The sequence below is a fragment of the Anabas testudineus genome, chromosome 18 (genome assembly GCF_900324465.2).
Source record: "Anabas testudineus chromosome 18, fAnaTes1.2, whole genome shotgun sequence".
Taxonomy (NCBI): domain Eukaryota; kingdom Metazoa; phylum Chordata; class Actinopteri; order Anabantiformes; family Anabantidae; genus Anabas; species Anabas testudineus.
In genome coordinates this window covers 1,122,778-1,146,646 of record NC_046627.1, presented here as the reverse complement: position 1 = coordinate 1,146,646, position 23,869 = coordinate 1,122,778, and the positions used below count along the sequence as shown (strand labels likewise).

Sequence of the window (23,869 nt, the reverse complement as noted above, 5' to 3'; positions counted from 1 at the left end):
TTAGGTAAAATACTAACTATTAATTCTTCATCTTCATGTTTACTTCATGGGATAAAGAGAAAAGTGTCAACATTCAACATCCAACTGTGTAATTAACCAAGAAATGTTTAATGCATCACAGCTTTTAATACAATAATAATCATATGAACCAGTTTGATCCCTGGATAGTTCACTTCTGTGAGTTTATAATTCAGCTTCTTTTCTCTGCATTTCTGTGTTTAACACTTGTTTTAATTGTATTTATTCTTTATTTGAAAATGGCCCATTTTCACAAGAAACTCTGGGGCCACAGTGTCTTCCTGCAAATGTTAAGAAACTTAACTGACTGAGGTTTTGGTTTTGAAATCTTCTGATCTTTCCAACAGACCTCATCAACTGAAGAAGAGAACAGTGTTGGTCTACATCTGCATTTGTTCTTTTGTCACTTTGTATTTTTGCTCCAAATCATCTGTTTTCAGCTTCTCGTCTTGCTGCCTTTTGAATGTTGCCCTTTTGGGAGTGATTTTGTGTTGTCACTTTTTACCATGCTTTGTTTGGTCTAGTGTACTTTTATCTTGTATCTTGTGTTCGCTGTTGTTTTTTGTCACTTTGTTTTGTAGTTTGTTTCCTGTTTTTCCTAGGTGTCACTTGTTTTATTATACGTTCCTTCCTTTTGCATTACTCATGTCTGGCATTGTAATAAGGTCTTTTAAATTCAATTCAATTTTATTTGTATACTGCCAATTCACAACAGAAGTCATTAGTCTTACTGAGTATATTTATACCAAAATGATAAAGAAAACCCAACAATCCCATTTGAACAAGCTTTAGGCAACAGTGAAGAGGAAAAACTCCCTTTAGAGGAAGAAACCTCCAGCAGAACCAGGCTCATAGTGGGCGGTCATCTGCCCACTTTGAATTTGAATAAGATAAGTTAAACCTTTATTCGTCCCACAGTGGAGAAATATCAGTGTAACAGCAGCAGAGAATATGCATTGTATGGCAACAATCTAAGAAAATGAAAAAAAAAAAATTATTTTATATAAATTAGAATAAGAATAAAAATATCACACATGGTCATACACACAGTTGCACCATGGTCCAGTTGTATTGCACAGTTCCACAGTTTTAAAGAGCAGCTTTTAAAGTGACAAGTAATAACTAATAGTGAAAAATGTTTCACTGGGAGCAGCTCTGATTATAAAGTCTGACAGCAGCAGGGAGAAAAGACCTTTGATATCGTACCTTCAGACATTTAGGACTTAACAGTCTGTCACTGAAGGAGCTGCTCAGAGATGACACTGCATCATACAGGGGATGAGAGTCATTCTCCACTGATGATAGCTTGGCCACCATCCTCCTTTTGACATCCTGCACTGAGTCTAGGATTCAGGGCTTCTGCAGGTGACGGGATGCTTAGATGAACATGAAGTCAGCAGTGTAAACAGTGAACAGATGCGGGGCCAAAACCGTTCCCTGTGGGGCCCCTGTACTGCAGACAACCATGTCAGACTCGCAGTTACAAGCCCTCACATACTGAAGTTGGTTTGAGAGGTAGTCCAATATCCAGGTAGAGAGCTTTTGGTCCACCTCCATGTGTAACAACTTATCCCTCAGGAGTGCAGGTTGGATGGTGTTAAAACTGGAGAAGTAAAAAAGAATGACTCTCACAGTGCTCCCAGCCTTATCCAGGTGGGAAAGAGCTCTATTCAGGAGGAAGATGAAAGCATCTTCAACTCCGATGCCTGGCTGGGAGGCAAATTGAAGCGGGTCTATTGACTCTCTCACCAGAGGACGGAGATAGGTGAGCACTAGCCTCTCTATGGCCTTCATCAGATGTGAGGTCAGCGCCACCGGTCTGTAGTCCTTGAAGTCATTTGGGTGACATGTCTTTGGTACTGGCACCAAGCAGGATGTCTTCCAAAGCTGTGGGACCTTCCCCAGCTTCATTAGATCAATCATATACAGAAGTATGCTGCACAGTTTGTTTGCACTTTTTTTCATCAGCCTGGAGCTGATGTTGTCTGGGCTTGCCCCCTTCCTCACCTGGGCCTTTGCGAGGGGCAGTATGTAGTTAGTGGAGGGAGGGCTGAGGGCTGTGCAGAGAGAGGTGTTACTGGAACAACTCACTGAAGGGGTAGAGACGGGGGATTGCAGCAGGGGAGACTGTGTGGGGGCAGGGGTAATGGTTTTAAGGCCCCTCCACACTCCGCTGACATTGTTCTGCTCTTCTTTATTATCTGATTTAAAAACTCTATTGTTCTCCTTTAGGAGAGCCTTTATATCAGTGTTTATCCATGGCTTGTTGTTGGAAAAACACAGTATGGTCGTGGTGGGTACAGTGTTCTCCACACAGAAGTTGTTATAGTTCGTTATACATTCTGCTGAAAGAACTGATGTTAGGAGGAGTAATGCTGGATGATGTCACTCATAATCCTCCAGGAACATCAGCTCACATTTTGACGGATCACAACGTGATAGACAGCGTTCTTCACCACCATCAACACACTGTAAACCCGAGGCTGCTGATTGATCAGAGCACAGGACAAATCAAGTGTTGTGTGAAGAGTAGAAAGTGAGCTGGTGATTGGAGGAAATGTTTGGAGAAGTGTGACAGTGTTTTAGAAAATGTGTTGAATCAACGGATAGAAACTGTCACAAGTTGAGTGAGAGAAGAAAACAAAGAGATTCAAAGTGTGGAGAGTTTCCTCCAGAGTGAGACCTCTGTCAGAGTTCAGAGGATCTAAAGCAGAAGTCACCAAAAAACCACAAGAACATGTTGGAGTCCAGATCACAGAGCTGATCAACATGTGACATCACACTGTGACATCACTGATCAGCACCCATCAATAGGGATCAATAGTGAGTGTGTAGACTGTGTGAGAGTCAGGAGGAGTCCGAGGGAAGAAGAAGAAGACAAAGCGTCCTCCTGTCTTCATCCATCGTCCATCAGCTCCTTCACTTCCAGTTTGTCTCTGATCCAAAGTCCGATCAGATCAATAATCAAAGATCGATCAACAGACCGATCAAACTGATTGATCAGCATCAATCAGAGGAGTTGGATCAGTGGAGCTGCTTCTGTTCCTGATGTCCACTGTTTGATCTGTGTCCTGAATTCTGTCTGTAGAGGAGAGAGAGACGGTTAGAGAGGGAGACAGGTAGAGAGGGAGAGACAGGTAGAGAGAGAGACAGGTAGAGAGGGAGAGAGGTAGAGAGAGAGAGAGGTAGAGAGAGACGGTTAGAGAGGGAGAGAGAGAGAGACAGGTAGAGAGGGAGACAGGTAGAGAGAGAGAGAGAGAGAGAGGTAGAGAGAGAGAGACAGGTAGAGAGAGAGAGAGAGGCAGGTAGAGAGAGAGACAGGTAGAGAGGGAGAGACAGGTAGAGAGAGACAGGTAGAGAGGGAGAGACAGGTAGAGAGAGAGACAGGTAGAGAGAGAGAAAGACAGGTAGAGAGAGAGAGAGAGGTAGAGAGAGAGACAGGTAGAGAGAGAGACGGTTAGAGAGGGAGACGGGTAGAGAGGGAGACAGGTAGAGAGAGAGAGACAGGTAGAGAGGGAGACAGGTAGAGAGAGAGACAGGTAGAGAGAGAGAGAGACAGGTAGAGAGAGAGAGAGAGGAGAGAGAGAGACAGGTAGAGAGGGGAGGAGAGAGAGAGGGAGAACAGGAGACAGGGTTAGAGAGAGAGGACAGGAGCGGAGGGAGACAGGTAGAGAGGGAGACAGGTTGGTAGCGAGGGCGAGAGACAGATAGAGAGAGAGGTTGAGAGGAGGACATGGTAGAGAGAGCGAGAGAGAGAGAGAGAGACAGGTAGAGAGGGAGACAGGTAGAGAGGGAGAGAGACAGATAGAGAGAGAGGTTGAGAGGGAGAGACAGGGAGAGAGAGAGCGGAGAGAGAGAAGGTAGAGAGGGAGAGGAGACAGGTGTTTTTAGAGAGAGCGAGACAGGTAGAGAGAGAGAAAGGTAGAGAGGGAGGGACAGTTCGAGAGAGAGAGCGGTAGAGAGGGAGGACAGGTTAGAGCGGGAGGACAGGTATTAAGAGAGAGAGACAGGTAGAGAGGGAGACAGTTAGAGAGAGAGAGAGGTAGAGAGAGAGACAGTTAGAGACAATAGACAATAAGGATTATCTCTTAGTTTTCTTTTCTTTCTATTTTTTGTTGACCTGTTTTACCGGTTTTCTTTAACATGGTCAAATCCTGTTACAAGTCTGCTTTGTGGGATAAATGAAGTCTATCTTATCTCATCTCATCTTATTTTATCTTATCTTATCTTATACAGGGAGACCTCTTTTAAGATAATTTCTTTTCTTTTTTGCTTCTCTTAGTTTTAACCTTATTGGGAACGTGACAGGGGATCCACTCAGCTTCACACATGGCTCTTTTGTTTACCCTAGAGACCAACTGTTGGCTCTGTGCGGCCCTGCACCTCTTTACACGGAACAGCCTATGGTTCCACCTGAAATACTGAGGAAAAGAAGAGGCTGCAGAGCAGGACGAAAGCTCCAGGAGAGGAGACGGAGGTACAGGACTGGGGAGGAGGACTGGCGGTGTTTAATAACGAGTGCATAGTGCAACCCAGTGCACTCTGTTAGGGAACAGCTTTGCACCAGAGACATTCCAAATGAGTTTTCACATGTTATCCTGTTTAATCTGTACATCCCTCCATCGGTTGATGCAGCAGCAGCATGTGACTGCACGGAGCAGTGACGCGTATGCAGACACAACACCCACCGTCGCTCCTTATCATCAGCAGGGACTTCAATCACGCCTCCCTCTCTTCCATTCTCCTCACTTTTACCCAGTACGTAAAGGGCCCCACCAGGGAGAAAAAGACGCCGGACTTACTGTGTGTTAACGTTAAGGATGCATACACCTCTAATCCCCCCCCCCCCCATGCCCCACCTTGGGCCGCTCTGATCACAACCTGGTACATCTGCTCCCTGAAGACACACCTGCACAGAAGAAGTCTGTGAAACTGTGGTCTGATGAGGCCAGTGAGAGACTGAGAGACTGTTTTGAGACCACAGACTGGGAAACACTCTCATGGAGAAGACATCAATGGCCTGACCCACTGCATCACAGGCTACATCAACTGTGTGGAGAACACTGTGCCGACCCAGAGGGTGTGGTGTTTCTCTAACAACAAGCCCTGGGTGACCCCTGAGCTTAAGGCCCTACTAAATAAGAAGAGGACGGCTTTTACTCCAGGGGACAGAGAGGAGCAGAGGAGAGTTCAGCGTGAACTCAAATACAAAATCAGACAGGCCAACTTCTTCAGCTACAAGAAGAAGCTGGAGGAGCGGTTAGAGCAGAACAACAGTCGAGATGTGCGGAGAGGCCTGAAAACCATCTCCAGCCACAGACAGAGCAGAGGAACAGAGTGAACTGATGAAGAACAGGGATTGGCAAACCAGTTGAACATGTTGTTCAACAGATTTGATTCGAGCCTCCCTCCCCCCACTTCATAGATCTCCAGTCCACTGGATACATCCCCCCCCGCATATTCAAATTCAAATCACTCCACATCACCCCCTCCATAAACAGCTGATGTCTGCACCCCACCTCCACTCCCCTCTCCTTAACTTCAGATCAGGTGAGGAGAGAACTGGAGTACAGGTCAGTCATCATGAACTTTGTGGACTGGTGTGAGTGCAACCACTTGTGCTTGAACACCAGTAAGACAAAGCAGATGGTGACTAAATTCCAGAGGAGGACAACCACAAGACACACCGATGAGTATCCAGGTCTCATAGATTGGTAGTGGACAGTTTTATGTACCTGGGTGTTCACCTAAACCAAAAACTGGACTGGACTAATAATACTGATGCCCTGTACAAGAAGAGCCAAAGTCGCATACACTTTCTGAGGAGACTACGGTCCTTCGGTGGACTTTTTATGACTCTGTGGATGACTCTTTCTACTATGCTGTGGTCTGCTGAGGTGCAGGCAGCACAGACAGGGACAGGAAAAGACTGAACAAGCTGGTCAGGAGGGCCAGTTCTGTCCTGGACTGTCCACTGGACTCTGTGAAGGAGGTGGGTGAGAGGAGGATGTTGGACAAGCTAACATCCATCATGGACAACACGTCTCATCCAGTGAATGAGACAGTTGAAGCTCTGAGCAGCTCCTTCAGTGGACGACTGATCCACCTCAGTGTAGGAAGGAGCCGACCGCAGATCATCATCATTCACACCGAGGTTAGAACTCAACAGTCCAACAAACTCTAACAGGACACAGACGAGTTCATCATTAATCTGTCTTATCTTAGGAGTTTGTTTGTTTTATTTTTTACATATAATTGTATATTTTGGTTTTTGTAAATAATTGTGAACATGTAATATGTTTAATTTTGCACATGTCTATTTTTATTCTTTTGCACCTTGCTATTGTCTTGGAGCTGTCATAACAATTTAATTTACCCTCAGGGATCAATAAAGATTTATCTTATCTTATCTTTTGACCTTTGACCTGAAGCAGCACTGTTTTCTTTCTCAGCAACATGGAGGTGTTTTCCTCCTCATGGTAAACTCCACAGACGTATCTTCCTGTGTCTCTGACTTTTGGGTTCTTCAGGATCAGACTGAAGTCTCCAGTTTTCAGTAGGTTTCTCTTCATCTCTGTTCTGTCTCTGTAAAACTGGTTCTGTTCTTCAAGATGATCAGAACCATTCTGATATTTGAAGACAACAATTGTTGGTTCAGGTTCATGTCGTGCCCACCCCACTCTAGTGTCCTCAGGCAGGTCCCCTGTGGTCCTGAAGGGCAGCTGGACTGACTCCACTCCCTCCTCCACCTCCACCTGACAGACTGAGAGGACAACAAACCACAACATCAGCTGGACAGACAGCAGCAGCAGTTTTTAATCACTTTACTGAATGAGGACAAAGTTGGAGAGAAACCTGAAGGACAGAACCAGATCAGACCAGAAGGTCACAGGGGACAGAAATCTAGAAACTAAAACCTTCTTCAACACAGCTGGAAGATTTTCTGAATCTTTCCCTGATCCAAACTATTAAAGCTGCTTTTCTTTCTTCTTCCTTCCACTTTGTTCTGGATCCAAACTCTTTCAGACACAGACTGATGACGTGCTGTGTCCCCAACATTTCACTGTGTGGATCAACAACAGCAGCTACAAGCTGTTCCAACAGGAACTCATTCATTCATCCACTAACATCAAATGCGTAGATAGGATTCTGGAAATGCTCCGACTGTTCCATGTTCACAGGATTCACTCAGCTCACTTCCACATTTCTCTCACTGATATTCACATCAACCTGGAATCACTGATTTCAAAAAATTAATTAATGAAGAGTATTGAATTATATAGAATAACAGATTATAAAAATACAATAATAATAATGTACCAATCTTCATAATATTATAAATAATTGATCATTAATGTAAAACTCACTATAAAAAAAGTTTTTAACACTAAAACCCAAAAATAAAAAATAAAGATTTTTTTTTTATTGTTATTAATAAGTTTATAACATAACAACAGTTAGCTTAGCATAAAGACTTTGAACTGACCTATGACCTTCAGCTCCACATGTTTCTTCATCAGGATGTTTCTCTCCTTGTTGTAGACGGTGCAGGTGAAGGTTCCTCTGTCTCTGTCTGTGGGGTATTTCAGGATCAGACTGAGGTCTCCAGGTTTCAGCAGGTTTCTCTTCATCTCTGTTCGACCTCTGTAAAACTGATCCTGGTCTTCAGTCTGATCAGAGTCGTTCTGATACACATGGACTTTCCAGTTGTTTCTGTCTGTCCACTCCACTTGGACGTCTTCAGGCAAATTAATTGTGGTTTTCCACGGAAACAGGACAGACTCCACCCCTGAATCCACCTCCACCTCTGGGACTGAGAGGACAACAGAGCAGAAGATGATGTGGACAGACAGCAGCAGCAGCACTGACACATTTTCTTTGAGGGTATGAAGTGAAATATTTGGAGTGAAAACATGTTTGATTGGTTCCAGTTGGACATTTGTCCCATTGCTCCATTGAACAGAGACAGTGTTGTCTTTGGTGTCTGTCCAATCAACAGCACAACTCACTGTTTGTTCACTTAGTTTGAGTCCAATGGACTCAGTCAAACCTTTATTTACTGTCTCTGACAGAGAACCACTGTCACATCATCTGACTTCACTAAAACTGGTTCAGTTCTAGATGAAAGAGACAAAGTGGTTGGTTGTGAAGTTGAAGTTTAAAGTGTGAAGTTGATCTAAACCACGGTGACATAACGTTGTTGTAACATTGAACTTTGTTGCTGCTTTCTAGATCCAGTCAGCTCCAGGCCTGTCTTCACACCACATTCATTTGTTGATCCACAACTACTGTAAGTTTGTAGGAGCTCAGACGACTTGAAGGAAACATTTCAAAGTATATCAGTGAAATCTTTGATCAGCTCGTCCATATTAGATTAGATCAATCTATCTTTACTACATACCACAGGTATTTAAGGTTGCTGTAGTCAAACCCCTAATCAAAAAGCCTAATCTGGACTCAAGGGTTTTAGTAAATTATAGACCAATATCCAATCTGGCTTTTAGTTTCCAAGCATTTATATGACCACGTGCACAGCAATAACTCGTATGAAGATTTCCAGTCAGGACTTAGAGTACATCATAGTACAGAAACAGCACTGGTAAAGGTCACTAATGATCTTCTATTAGCATCAGACAATGGTCTACTCTCTATACTTGTCTTGTTAGATCTTAGTGCTGCATTCGACACTATAGATCACAACATTTTATTACACAGACTGGAACATGTCATTGGGATCAAAGGAACAGCACTAGAATGGTTTAAATCTTATCAGGTAGATTTCAGTTTGTACATGTTAATGATGAATCTTCCATGCACAGCAAAGTTCCACAGGGTTCTGTGATCGGACCGATTCTTTTCACTTTATATACGTCCCCCTTAGGCAATATTATTAGGAAACACTCTACTGGTCGACTTACAAGTCAGGGGTACAAGGGTAGGCAGGGCAGTGTGAAGAGGTCTTGCCTAAGGGCCCCTACTGGAGGTAGGCCACAGCTGGGATTTGAACCCCAGTCTCCCACATGGGAGGCAGTGATGTTACCACTACACAACCCACCTATACTTATCTATGAAACCAGAAGAAACTAATCGAATAATCAAACTTCAAGCTGCTTAAAAGACATAAAGGCCTGGATGTCCTCCAATTTCCTTCTCCTAAATCCAGAAACAAGACAGAGGTTATACTGTTTGGGCCTAAAAATCTCAGAGACACTATGTCTAATCACATTCTCACCCTTGATGACTTAGTACTGGCCTCAAGTAATACTGTAAGAAATCTCGGAGTTATCTTTGATCAGGATATCTCCTTCACTTCATACATTAAAGAAATCTCTAGAACTGCCTTCTTTCACCTAAGAAACATTAAAGTTAAAATTAGGAGCATCCTGTCCCAAAGTGATGCTGAAAAACTAGTCCATGCATTTGTTACTTCCAGACTGGACTATTGTAATTCATTATTAATAGTTTGTCCCAATAACTCATTAAAAAGCCTCCAGTTAATCCAAAATGCTGCAGCCAGAGTTCTGACTGGAATTAGTAAGAGAGATCATATTTCTCCAACGTTAGCTTCTCTCCATTGGCTCCCTGTTAAATCCAGAATTGAATTTAAAATTCTTCTCCTCACTTATAAATCATGGATGTAAAGAACCTCCTCATGAATTAAATATTGGTTCATATTTCAAAGTAAATCTGTGAAACTAATAAAGAGAAAAACGTTTCATAAATTGACGTTATAAAAGTTAGGAGACAGCAAACTAACTCCTGACTGGAAGTTGAACCACCATCAAATGTGACTCATTGTGCTGCTGGATACATTCACCTAGAGAAAAGTGACTGTTTGGCTTCTTCTGAACCTCAGGACAATAACCTCCCTCACTTGGTTTCATTTGGTTTGTTCCATTATTAACTTCCTGAATAGAAATGAACATGAAAACTCTGCTGCTACCATGGTTTGAACTGCTGTGTTGAGAAGCTGCAGATGTTGGAGCCTCAAGTGTCAAATAAATTGTCAGAGTGTGATTTTCCAACAGCACGTGAAGGCAGCAGCTTTGTACTTTGACCTATTTTCTAAATCCTTAATCCAGATTTTTCCTTCTGACTGAAACGAACATATAAAATGATGATGGTGAAAAACTTCAGTTAGAATTTGACCTGTTTCTTCTCTGTAATGTCGATACTGTCACATGTTCTGATTTGGTGAAGAAAACCAAAAGTGTCTGAGCCTCGTTTTTAAGGAGACTTTGTTCTATGAAACCATCACATATTTCTGTTTCACAGCAGATTAGTTTGAGTTCTGAGATATGAAAAACAAGTGAGGAGGATCTTTCCTAAAGTCTAAAGAAGCAGAGTTGAATGATGAATCAACAAGTCCCTCACTAACAACATGCTGAGCCTTTGGTTTAGAAAATGTTCCCTCACACATCATTGGTTCTCTATCTTTAGAGTCACTACATCATTTGGACTTCACAGTAGAACACCGGGGATTTCTTCACAGTACTAATAGATACCTGAGTCTTTGTGGAGGCTGGAGCTCAGAGGAAGCTCGCCTCAACAGCAGCACTTTGATGTAGTGTATATGAGTAGGTGGGTTCTCAGATTTGATTGGATCATGGATGTAGGATGAAATGATCTCATTAAGATCAGGACTGAATGAGTTCTAAAGAAGCTGGTCTTTAATAAATGGATGTTGTTGGTGTTGAACCAGCTCCCAGCCTGTTTCTATCTGAGTATAAGACCAGAGACAGTGGACTGGTCTGAAGAGCAGCACCTGGACTGGAGTAAACTGGTTCTTAGTTACTGATCAACTGGAAAACATGAAGTTTGATCTCATGTGTTGGATCTAGATGATAAATGACTTCCTGTGTTTCCAGCATCTTCCTGTCAGAGCAATGTTTGGTTCTTAGCTTAGGATAAAGACTGACCTTTGACCTGGAGCTTCACTAGTTTCTTCATCAGGATGTTTCCCTCCCTGTTGTAGACGGTGCAGGTGAAGGTTCCTCTGTTCCAGTCTGTGGGGTATTTCAGGGTCAGACTGAGGTCTCCAGGTTTCAGCAGGTTTCTCTTCATCTCTGTTCGACCTCTGTAAAACTGATGCTGTTCTTCAGGCTGATCAGAGTCGTTCTGATACACATTAACTTTCCTGTTGTCTCTGTCCGTCCACTCCACTTTGACGTCTCCATTCAGACAAACTGTGGTTTTACAGGGCAGCAGGACAGACTCCACCCCTGAATCCACCTCCACCTGGTAGACTGAGAGGACAACAAACCACAACATCATGTGGACAGACAGCAGCACTGATGGTATCAGGACCTCACTGTCCCGTCCTTCTCTTCTAATCCCAGACCTCACTGAGCAGTGAGTCAGAAACTAATCCAATGAAAGAATCAGTCAGTAATTAGAAGTTACCTGAGAACAGACTCTGAGATTCTCTAGGAAACATTCGGAGGACTTCATAGATCTCTGTTCATCTACAAACGGACCACTTTGTTAACCAGTCCATCCTGATGACCTCTGAACCAGCTGCTGCCTCACACTAAACTAAGAACTAGTCAACTCCAATAAATCCTCATCCTCACAAATGAACTTTGAACTACTGAGATTTGACTGAGAAAAAGTTTTTCTCCAACAAACAGAGATAAAGACAGAAACGGATCAGTTCCTTCTCTACAGTCATCAGGAACTAATGATCACTGATTCATTCTCAGTGTGGTTCTGATTGGTTCCTCGCTCTCAGTCTGTCTTCACAGTCAAGGAGCAACAAGAGGACAGATGGGAACCATCAGCATTATGGGTAATGTAGTAGTAGTGACGTACCTGACATGAAGTACTGACGGAAATGTACTAAAAGAACCCCAGTAACAAGAAGAAGAACCAGGAGAACCAGGAGAGCTTTGGCCCAGGATGGAAATCGTTCTGTGGAGAACAGAAAGAACAACATGACCTCTGACCTCTGACCTGTATCTACAGTAGATGTAGTGGTTTGTTACTGACCTTTGACCTGCAGCTGGACCTCTCTCCGACCCACTTCTTCAAATCCAAACTCTCTGATGGAGCAGGTGTAGGTTCCACTGTCTGACAGTGTCAGTTTAGTCAGGTTCAGACTCAGGTCTCCAGTTTCCAGAGCGTCAGTCCTCATCGATGTTCGGTCTCTGTAGAGCTGGTTTTGGATTTTAAGGTCATCACCTTCCTGCTGACGCTGGTGGACGGTTGAAGGACTGAGATCGTAGCGGCTCCACACCACTGTGGGGTCGTCTACGTCAAAAGTGCGAAACTCACAGGGCAGCAGGAAGTGGTCCCCCTCATACATGTCCACAGCTGAGGCATGCTGGGAAACTGTGAGGACACAGACAGAGAGGGTCCATCTCAGCAGCCTTATTTCATGTCTCAGTACTGGTCCATCAGTTAAAGAGTTAAAGAGGAAAGAAACCAAGATTAAAGACATTGGATCAGTCAGATCAGAGGGAGGAAGCTTCTCTTACCGTGCACGAGGATCACAAACACCACCAACATCTTCATCTTCCTGTAGAAACTCCAACAACCACAAAGTCTCCTTCAACCTGCTTCTTCCTAAACTAAGAGCAGCTTCAGAAACAGCTTCAGGACGTCAGTTCACAGCCAGTTGTCACTTTCCTCCTCCTGATCATCGAGCGACACTCAGAGAAAACTTTAGTTTCTCTTTAAGCTGTTTCCAGAGAAGCAGCTGCTGGAAGGTAAAGAAACAGGTTCAGCAGGTTCCTCAGAGTTCACTGACTTTGTTCTGAGGTCAACCACAGGCCTGAAGTTCATCCAATCAGAGAAGAGAAGGAAACAAACACAGAGGAAAAACTGATCTGAAGGATCAAGTTTCAGGTTGAACAGCTTTACAAGAACAAACCATAGTTCAGAGATGATGGAACGAGGGAGGAGGTGTGTCCGTCTGTACTAATCAGCTGTTATCTCCATATTAAAGGTACAGTCCACCATTTCATTCATTACACACTGAGTCCAGTTCAGCTACTTCCTCCTGACATTCATCTACCTGTCCTTCCTCAGTGGGAGCTCCAAAAACCTCAGCTGGGTTTTCACAGTCCTCACTCTGTCAGTGTAATTACAGCGGATCAGTACAAGGAGCTAGGATCAGGTCAAAGGTCACAGTTCCACTTTCTAACCATGGTGAGAACAACAGAGCTTTAACCTGCTGCTTTGCTGATGTATTTGGTTGTTGTGACGTCAGCTGCAGCAGCTGGAGGTTGTTGTTAGACAATAATATGGTCTCACACATGAATGGGACAGAAACCACATCCTGGTAGGACTCTTCCAGACCTGTTGACCTCATGTCTCTGATAGTGAGGATACAAAGATCCATTCAGACTGTGGGGGACGGACATCATAGATGCTGGTTATCTAGCCCTCTACAACAGCCTACTTTGTAATGTGCTCTCTGTCCAGCAGGGGGCAGAGCTGATCCTCATGAGTCCTTCACTCCTTTCACTCTTTTCTGTTTTGATCTGAATAAAGTTCCTTGTACTTGATGAAAATGTCTGAGTTTGCTGCTGTAGTTAAATTGTTAATTATAACCAAACATTATTTTCACCTGGCACCTGAAATGAGGTTGTGAGGAGAGGGAGAGTATTTTGGCAAGTTTCATGGTGAGTACCACCAATAAGCGACGTTCTAAAGTTTGGGATCATTTTGATCCCATGCCACCAGATAAAGTATAATACAGTTTATGGCAGAGATTTTATGTTTCCGTAATTTACTTGTATTTACACTTGCTTGTAGGTGCGGTGTTTGCTCTGCACACAATAGTTGTCTTACAGCAACAGCACATCATCTATGCTGCAACACTTGCGTGCCAGGCATGAGCCGACTGATCCTGCGACAGTAGAAAAAATTATATTTCTCAATAAAAACCTGTGAAGACAACTAACGTGTCTGCTTGTGTAAATAATCATTTCAAGTCCTCAACTGACAAATGACAAACTAATATCTTTAAAGGTTGTCTGTAAAAACACTTCACACAAAAAAAGATCAAATGTTTCTGAATTCAAACACTGATCATTTACAAAGTAGGAAGGATCTCTAATACTGTTAGGAATAATAAACCTAATAAACCCTTAACTAACATTTAACCCTTAATATAATTTGCATTGAGTATTTGGGTTAATCTGGAATGTGTTTTAGAGTATGGGAGAGAGCATCAGCATATTTTATTGTCATGACTATATAATCATTATTTGAATGAACAAAACACTTGAATGACCACACAGACTTTTCTGAAATTTTATTGCTGTCATGTGATTAAAACAGTGCCAGTGCTTCAATCGTGCGGTTGCTATGGCTTCAGTTGTCCACCAGTTGTCACCGTCACTGAGACCTTGAAGCTTTGAACCTTTTTAGACAGAATTGTTAAGAAAGCCTCAAAGTGCCTCATGAGGCTTCATTTGCCCACCACTAGGGTTTTCCAACTCTCTCCCTCTGGTCTCCACCCACCAGCCACTTCTCTCCCTGTACTCCTTGTAATTAGTGCACATTGGCCTCACCTGTGTTCCCCTGTCTCTACAAAAACTCTCCTCAGTCCTCCACCCACTGTCAGATTGTTGTTGTTTCCCAAGCCTTTGCATTGGCTTCCTGTGGCTACAGGGATCAAGTTCAAAGCTCTGTCTCATGCCTGCAGAGTGGTCAACTCCACAGCTCCATCTTATCTCAGTTCAATCATTCAGGTCTACATCCCCTCCCGTCCACTGCGCTCAACCAGGGAACGTCGTCTGGTGGTACCAGCACCACACAGTCGACACCAAGGAAAACTGTTCAGCTCAGTGATCCCACGATGGTGGAATGAGCTGCAGAACTCTGCATGCTCAGCCACCTCTCTTGCAATCTTTAAAAAACTGCTGAATACAGAACTCTTCATCATCTTCATTTGAACTTAAAAAAAAAAAAAATCTGCTTTCCGTACCCACCTCTTGAAACAGAAACTCTTCTTTAACAGCACTTTGCTTTGATGTTGTTTCTTCTTGACTTAGATTTTGTTTGCTTGGATAAAAGCATTTGCTAAATGAATAATTGTAAATGTAAACCTGCTCCCAGCCTGCTACCAGTCCTGCTCCTGCTACCAGTTCTGCTCCTGCTACCAGTCCTGCTCCTAGCCTTCTACCAGTCCTGGTCCTAGCCTGCTACCAGTCCTGCTCCTAGCCTGCTACCAGTCCTGTTCCTGCTACCAGTCCTACTCCCAGCCTGCTATCAGTCTTGCTCCTGGTACCAGTCCTGCTCCAAGCCTGCTACCAGTCCTGCTCCTGCTACCAGTCCTGCTCCTAGCCATCCTCCTCTGTCCTGTTTTCTCCCTCCCTGAATCCTCTGGACTTTCTGTAAGTTGTTTTCCTGCCATTAAGCAGTGGTTTTCTTTTGTACTTTGGTTTCTTGTTTTGTCACTTTGAGCCACATTAGTAGTTTTATGTTGTTACTTTGTCATCATGTTATTTGTCAGCTTTTGTAGTGTCCGTGGACACCCCCCCCCCCACCCTAAATCTAGTTCTCATTCAAACCTGCTTTGTCCCGTGCCCTTATTGTGACACTTAGTCTGTGAATGTTTCACCATTTCACCATGTTTTTATTGAACTATAAATATCTTTCCTCATATGCTGTAGTGAACTATACATATATATTTGAAACACAAAGAGGTTTCTTATAAACCCATTTATCCAATGATGTATTCATTTTTACAGCATTATTGTTTAAGAGACAAAAACAGTTTAAACAGGAGGAAACTGACAGAGAAATGTTATATTAAGCTGTTTTTGCCCTGAGAAAGAAATGCTGTATGTTTCACTAAAGGAAAGCATCTGTTGACAGGAGTGTAGAGAGTATCTTCCTGGTTCAATGTTAAGGAGAACATTGAGCTGAGACCAGACACAGAAGATGAGAAACAATCCAAGTCTGTCTATGATATCTGTCTTTGATTTCTTTCTTTGTGCATAAAGATCTTGTAACAGCCAAATTAAGTCAATCGAGCTTGTACAACCCAGTTGTTCTGGTTCGGCTCCTTGCTAAAGTAAAACTTGCATCAACTCTGTCTTCTGTGTGTTTTGATCATTTTTCTGACAGTAACCAACCTCAGTCTGTGAATGTTTCACCATTTAGTTTCTAAATTAACCAGAAACCACAAATCCTTTGGTTGTTGGTTAAACCAACTCTTTATTGACCAACTATGCTAAAACAGCTGATTGTCTTGATTTGATCCTGTGAGTTTACGTTAAAAACCAAAGTATAACTAGATTCTTTGAGTTTCACATGAACATGGGACTGAAAACTTTAACGGAAACAAGAATATGAGCTCATTTCTCTCAGTATGAAGGTTGAAGGTCGCACTTCTACAAACTTTTTTTGTTCCCATCCTGTCGTTGCAGTGAGGAAGTCAAATGGTTCAAACGTACACAGACCAGTGTTGGATCAGTCAGAGGGAGGAAGCTTCTCTTACCGTGCACGAGGATCACAAACACCACCAACACATTCATCTTCCTGTAGAAACACGTCCACAAAGTCTCCATCGATCTGTTTCTTAGTAAACTAAACTAAGTTTAACAGCTTCAGGACGTCAGTTCACAGCCAGTTGGTTCCTTCTTCCTGATAATTTACTGACAGTTTTTTAGGAGGTGAAAGTCCAGAGGTGTTATAAACCTTATCTTTGAGTGTGAGATCCCTCCCCAGTAAAATCAACATCAGCACTGAACAAAGACTAGAAGAAGAACTCAGTCCTGACTCACTTTTGATCGTGTTTCCAGCTGGTGAGGGAGTGCACGTTGAAACTGCTGCAAGTCCTTTGATCCTGCTTCTATTGGACTTCTTGGTCTGTTACATTTCCAACAAGTCGAATGCAGAACAAAGTTTAACTCTGTGGCACTTTGACAACAATAAAGTCTTATCATTAGAATCAGATAAGAACAGTTGTAGTGGTCCGGGACTGCTGCACTGACATCAGTAGATTCTGGGTCTCAGAGGTGACACTGGTTTATTACTAGTTTCTGATTCCTCGTGTTTTGATGTTAGTAACAAATGAAAAGGAACAAAAACATGCAGAACCTGTGGAAACACACAGTGGGCTTCATGCAACAACAACCAGATTTATTCTTAACAGCCTTCTGAGCCAAAGAACGTCATCGCAGACATTCACTCATTTTCCACTATCTACTATTTATTTCTTCTCTTAGACAACAACTCAGTTCCTGAGTGTTGTGTCCAGACCTGTTGGACCTGTCATGAACACACAGACTGCCTGTGTTGTTCTCCACAGAGAAATAATAATGCACTTGGTGGACTTGAGAATTACAGGAGCTTTATCTGAATCACTGTGAGTCTGAATATGATGCAGTTGTTTTAATGAACATATACAACAAACACAAAGCTTCAATCAGTCTTCTCTTCACCACACGTCTTTATTTATTGATACTTTACTGAGTGTTTAACATTTATTGTGTTGTTTTATTTTGATAGTCATATTTCAGCATATGTCCTCCAGAATATTCTCTACTCCAACATCTCAGTGACTGTCATTCTTTTCACTGCATGACGTATTAGTCATGGAGCTTTTTGCTGTAGACAGATGTTTGGTTGTTTGTTTGTTTCCATGTAACTTCGTGCATCCTTCCTTATTTCTGTCCCAGTGATGATCTGATCAAATATCTCTATAGCTGAAAATGACCAGGTGGCAACAATCCATTTAAAACAATGTAGAACACTCATCTGAACAAGAACGACAGAGAAAAGTAGGAGAAACTTAGTCCAACAATACAAAGATGTTCTTCCATGAGGCCCATTATTGTTGTGAAAAACTGGAAGTCTTCTTGTTAGTGTGTCTGTCTGGCTGTAATTCTATCATATCAGCTCTTGGTCGCCCTGTTTGGGCTCAAAATAACAAGGTGACACTTTATTTCTAATGTTTCTGTTCAATCAAATAATCCTTGTACAAAGAGGTACTGACAGAGATTCATTGGGACTTTTACAACATCAATAACATCTTTCTGAAATTCTCCAACAGAGTCAAAGAACCCAGAGCTCAGGATTGTTGTGGTTGGAAAAACTGGAGTTGGTAAGAGTGCAGCAGGAAACAGCATCTGAAGGAACAAAGTTTTTCTATCTAAGGTGTCGACGTCCTCTGTGACAACAGAGAGTCAGAAGGAAACAGGAGAGTTTGAGGGTCAAACACTGGCTGTTATTGATGCTCCAGGTCTGTTTGACAGCAGGAAAACTGAAGAGGAAGTGAAGACAGAGATCAATAAATCCATCTGCTTCACTGCTCCTGGTCCTCATGTGTTCCTGGTCGTGATCCAGATCGACAGGTTCACTAAAGAGGATCAAGAAACAGTTCAAATCATTCAGATGATGTTTGGAGAACGGGCTGGATGCTGCACTATGGCCTTGTTCACTCATGGAGATGTTCTGATGGAGGAAAACACCTCCACAGAAGAATTCATAGGTGAAAATTCAAATTCAAATTCAGTGACTTCATCAGTCAGTGTCATGGAGGAGATCATGTTTTTAACAACAGAGACCAGGATCCAGCTCAAGTCAGAGAACTGCTGGAGAAGATCGAGAGGATGGTTCAGAGAAATGGAGGAAGATACTACAGAAGTGAAATGTTCCAGGAAGCTGAGAGAGTCATAAGACAAGAAAAGGAACGTCTTCAGAGAGAAAACTAAATATGGAGCAGGAAGAAGCAAGAAGACGGAAAGAGAAGGACAACTCTTTAATTCAAGCTGTTCTAACGGGGAACACTGCTGGAGCTGCAGGTGGAGCAGCAGGTGGAGCTGCAGGTGGAGCAGCAGGTGGAGCTGTATGTGGAGCTGCAGGTGGAGCAGCAGGTGGAGCTGTATGTGGAGTAGCAGGTGGGGCTGCAGGTGGAGCTGCATTAATGAGGAACACATGTCTCACCACAGTGAGATGATTAAAGAGTCTCCAGCTGCAGCTCATTAAATACTAAAATGCACGTCCAGGTAGAAAAGTGTTCAAATCCTAATCATCATGTTCAGCAGCATTTGGTTTTCTGTTCATGTTGGAGATCAGCAGCATCCTAATGGGACTCATCATTATTGATTATTGATCACATGGTTCCTGTTCATTATTGTCATGTGGTGTAACGTGGGATTTGAAGGCTGTAGAAGGGTCCAGACTCTCTGCTGCAGCTGAATCATTGGATCATTTAGAAAGAAGCTTCTTGTTGGAAAGAAGGAAACTGTTTGAAGACTGAAATCAACAGGTTTGCAGTCACATGGTCAAAGTGAGAGGTTAAAGGTTGGTTTCATGGATCCACTGTCACTGATCTGACTTCAACATGCAGATAAATCCACATGTGACTAATGAGCATCTGTGTCAAGACTCTTATTGTTCAACAGATTGATTTAAAGCAGTCAAACATTTGATGTAGCTCCCAGTTTTTAAAACCACTTTTTAAATCATACAGTCAAATGTTCAAATGTGACCGAGTCAATCTGAGCAGAGAGAAAAGAGAAGATGATGTTCTGGGCCGTAGAGTCTCTGTGGTGGACACCCCCGGACTCTTCAGCACTCATCTGTCTGAGAAGGTGAAGTCTGAGCTGGAAGAAGCCGTAGATCTGTGCTCTCCAGGTCCTCGCGTCTTCCTCCTCACCATCCAGCTCGGACCATTCACGGAACAGGAACAGAAAGGGCTGAAGACTCTGCAGAAGATGCTGAGTCCTGACGTCCCTGAACACACCGTGGTGCCGTTCACCTACGGAGACCGACCGGGAGACACCGACACGGATCAGTTCATCAGAGAGGACCAGAACCTGCAGGAGCTCCTGAGGAAGTGTAGCGGCCAGAACCAAGTGTTGAACCACAGAGATCTGAGAACCAGAGATCAGGTCAGAGAGCTGCTGCAGAAAATAGATTCAGTCTCAGAGGGAGGACCAAGGTTTTATCAGATCACAAGATCTTCTTGGTCAGTGAGGTCTGTCTGGAGTCTGATACGCACACATTTCAGGAGGATTTGTTCCTTTCTGTTGTTGATGAGCTTTGGCTGTATCATGTTTAGACTGAGCTCATCAGAGAACAATGAAAAGAGAGGTGGAAACAAGTGGATTCATAGAGGGAAGACAAGGAAAGAGAGAAATGTCTCTGAAACATCTGAAAGAGTCTGAATGTGATGATGATTAGATTCATCTTAATGTGTGAAGATAAGGAATATTTTGTCACTAAATGATGCAGAAAAATTAGTCCATGCTTTCATCACCTCTAGGTTGGACTACTGTAATGCCTTACTGTCTGGCTGTTCAACCAGGTGCATAAACAAGCTTCAGTTAGTTCAGAATGCAGCAGCGAGAGTCCTCACTCGAACCAGAAGATATGAGCACATCACCCCTATCTTATCTACACTTCATTGGCTCCCCGTGAAATTTCGCATTGATTTTAAAATACTACTTTTGACATTTAAAGCATTAAATGGTCTTGCGCCGCATTATCTAAGTGAACTGCTAGTGTCTTATGATCCACCACGCCTACTTCGCTCAAAGGATGCTGGCTGCCTGTCAGTACCTCGTATCCTAAAAACTACAGCTGGGGGCAGAGCTTTTTCTTACAAAGCCCCAAAGTTATGGAATAGCCTTCCAAATAGCGTTCGGGACTCAGACACAGTCTCAGTGTTTAAGTCTAGGCTGAAAACCTATTTATTTAGTCAAGCATTTGAGTAAATAGATTTGGGAAGGACTCATGGACGTAGAGCATTATGGTGAACTGGTATGTTTAGATGCTGTCTTCCCAACTCTCACTGATCACTCGGGTTTGTTGATGGTGAAGTGTTTGGTTGCTCTACATCCCAGTGCGCCCTCATGTCTGTGTTTCCTTCTGAACCCACCCTTTTAGTTAGGCTGTCATAATTAGTCCTGCCGGAGTCCCTGCTGCACTATTCTACATATACATTCACCTCAAACTTTATCTGACTGTGAATACAACTAACTGCAATCTCTCCTCTTCTCTCTCTTTCCCTCTTCCTGTCTCTCTGTCGAGCTACACGTCATTCCACCCTTTGCCCTCTGGACCTGTCTGACTTGTCCTGATGCCCAACTTCTGGCTGGAGATCTCGTCGCCTGGATCCACCGTTTGCCCTTTGGGATGCGTTTGGAGACTGGATTGGTCACAAGCTACTATGATGTCGGTCCCGGCCTCGGCGGACGTCGGAAGCTGTTTCTTGTAGGTCTCGACTCAACGCTCGATAGTCAAGGAATGGAACTAGTCTGCCTGCAATAACTAACTGGACTCCACATTAACTTAAAAGACTTTAACTGTTATACTGGACTGCTGCCTACACAGCATGTAATCACCCATATGAGGATGGGTTCCCTGTTGAGTCTGGTTCCTCTCAAGGTTTCTTCCTGTTGCCTTCTCAGGGAGTTTTTCCTTGCCACTGTCGCCCTCGGCTTGCTCATCAGGGACAATCACATTATTATGACTCATACACATACAGTGTTCATGTTAGTGTTCTTTGGTTGTGTAAAGCTGCTTTGTGACAATGTCAATTGTAAAAAGCGCTCTACAAACAAAATTGAATTGAATTGAATTGAATTGAACAGAAAGCAGTAGTTATTGTCTGAGGAACAAACCTTCTGTGCTTTGACTTCTCTCCAGGATTAAAAGGTGTTTTTCACCTGTTGTTCCAGTTTTTTACAGACTGATGTCACGACTCTGATTTCATGGAAGTTGTTCCTTTAATCAAACCTGAACATTTGGAGACTCCTCTGATTTGTTTACCAAGACTGTCCTGGTCCTAATGAGCTGTGTTACTGGAGATGACGTTTGGTGAAGCGTCCTGTGTCTTCTCATTGGATTTGACCATTATTTCCAGTAAAGAGAAGGAGAAGAGGAGAGAGTCTCTGGAGAAATACGACAGGATTTAGAAGAGTGTTGCTCTGACATTGATCATAGTGTCGTCAAATGTTTCTATTGGCACATTTATTCATCAACATACTGAGAAGAGTCTCCTGCTGAAAACAGGAACACTGGTTAGATGTCATGTGAAACACCAACACTGATCTATTCAATGGATCTTAATCCTGTCCCACATGGATCTCTAGCGCCCTCTACAGGTCACTCACACTGCATTCAGACTGCAGGTCTTAAAGCTCAGTTCAGATTTTTACTGAGCTCCAATTGTTTGTGTCTGTTCATGTTTTGGTCAAATGGGATTCTTACTGTGTAAAATGTGAATCGGACCTCAATGTGAACTGGTCACGGCCCTGAAATGACGGCATGTGCAGAAGAACAACACCGTGATGTCATATGCAGTATGTCGTGTACACTGAAGTAAACATGGATGAAGATAAAGTGAGTCTATACGGCTGATTAAGATAAGAGCCCTGGAAATGGGAACATTGGATTTCATGTCATTTGGGCTGTTCAGACTGCAATAAAAGATCAGATGAGGCCACTTTTACCTCCAGTCTGAACGGAGCCTTACTGCAGCTTGGGAATGGAGTCACCTTGTGACACGTAGGTTTCTCAGTATGGAACCATGGGCCGTCCTGGAACCTCTCTTCTTCTCCTGGTCCGTGAGTCCAAACATCCTACATTTACATTTACATTCAGTCGTTTGGCAGATGTTTGATCCAAAGCAACTTCCAGTGAGATACAAGGCAGGGTTAGTGTGAGGAGGTCTGCTCTTGTTTTAATACCGTCCTCTCACGCTACACTGAGAAGGTTCTGGTGTGATTGTTGTCATCATCAGTCAAGTGTTGGTAAAAACAGCCTCCAGGTTGTTTCCACTTCTTACCTGGTCTGAATAGGCTCATTAGGTGAAACGATGGAAGGGGAGGGTGTGAAAAGAAGTAATAGTCCCACCTCTGCCGACCCCTCCTACCCCCTAAAATGGGTCGTTAGGTGTGGTCAACCTGGTGGATGTGTGAATTGGACCTGATCTTTCTGGGGATGGATGAAAGGGCAGCATGATAAATAGGAGACAGGTAACCTGTGTTCAGGTCAGGTGTGAAGTGAAACCAACCTGGAGGATAAATTTGAGGTCTCTAACCAACTATCTTCAGACTGAAGAAGCTACTTGATGAGTAATGAAACGTTTCCATCTAACAAGAAGGAAGTCCAGTTGTCATGAGTCCATTTCCAGATATAGTATATATAGTATATTAGAACTACTGTAGTGTATTTTCATTTCTAAAAATAAACTACAGTTGTAAAAAAGAAATCAATTTGACATCAATGAAAACAAGTCCCATTGTTTGTATTGGACACAAAGTAAATGATACTGAGTATAAACACTTTAAAAGTACATGAAGTGGAAGAAATCCACTCTTGGAAAATCTCCTTGAGAATATCCTTTTGTTCTTGGGACTCCTTTGTGTGGGTAAATGAAGTAACAGCATCCGTCTGCTGTAGGAGGAACAGCAGCCCAATAAACAGATGAAGTGAAAATGAAACCACTCTGTAGAGGAAGAAGACGGCCTGCAAACATGCTCTTCTTGGTGAGTACAATCCTTCAGTTACTGGGACACTTTGTAAAGACATGAGGAAACTTTCCATTCATTTCAGTTTCACATGAATTCACTTTGGATTCATGGTGATAAAATTCATCCTGCACCAGTTTAGTGTTTGTAGCTAACAACAGCAGTATTTGATGTTTCCTTGATAAAACCTGTGATCCAGTGTTACAACATTTGACTTTCTTATTAACAAGTTAAACTAAAGGTGATTTCACAAATACTGACTGATGTTCTGTTCTATGTTGTTTAAGAAATAAACCAGGAAATAAAAGTACACAAGAAAACTGCAACAGAAATACAGCTGTGATCTAACAGAACATGAATATATGAGAACAACCACACGTGTGTGTGTGTGTGAGGAGAAACGTAAACACAGT

The 23,869-nt window shown here is 42.9% G+C and overlaps 1 protein-coding gene, 1 long non-coding RNA gene and 1 pseudogene across 6 annotated transcripts; 2 read left to right on the top strand and 1 right to left on the bottom strand.

The window, feature by feature from the left end:
• Nucleotides 1–2,520: 2,520 nt before the first annotated feature.
• On the bottom strand, nt 2,521–16,612 carry LOC113168440. 5 transcript variants are annotated; one of them, XM_033326652.1, is made up of 7 exons: nt 16,472–16,612; nt 12,007–12,348; nt 11,830–11,928; nt 10,938–11,264; nt 7,505–7,831; nt 6,437–6,781; nt 2,521–3,100 (listed from the first exon to the last, which is right to left on the bottom strand). In XM_033326652.1, exons 1-7 carry the CDS (start codon nt 16,539–16,541, stop codon nt 3,006–3,008), a joined length of 1,605 nt encoding a protein of 534 aa, XP_033182543.1. In that variant the 5' UTR covers nt 16,542–16,612; the 3' UTR covers nt 2,521–3,005. The 5 variants fall into 5 exon arrangements, with proteins under 5 accessions (XP_033182543.1, XP_033182546.1, XP_033182542.1 ...); XM_033326655.1 differs by lacking the exon at nt 16,472–16,612 and adding an exon at nt 12,495–13,381 and having other exon boundaries at nt 7,505–7,823; nt 11,257–11,264; nt 12,007–12,405; XM_033326651.1 differs by lacking the exon at nt 16,472–16,612 and adding an exon at nt 12,495–13,377 and having other exon boundaries at nt 12,007–12,405.
• Nucleotides 16,613–17,926: 1,314 nt separating this feature from the next.
• LOC113168663 lies at nt 17,927–19,409 on the top strand (annotated as a pseudogene).
• Nucleotides 19,410–19,590: 181 nt separating this feature from the next.
• Nucleotides 19,591–23,474, top strand: LOC113168453. Its single transcript, XR_003299429.2, has 3 exons — nt 19,591–20,083; nt 21,928–21,931; nt 23,195–23,474. It is a non-coding gene; the product is annotated as an uncharacterized LOC113168453 (long non-coding RNA).
• The last annotated feature ends 395 nt before the right edge of the window (nt 23,475–23,869 follow it).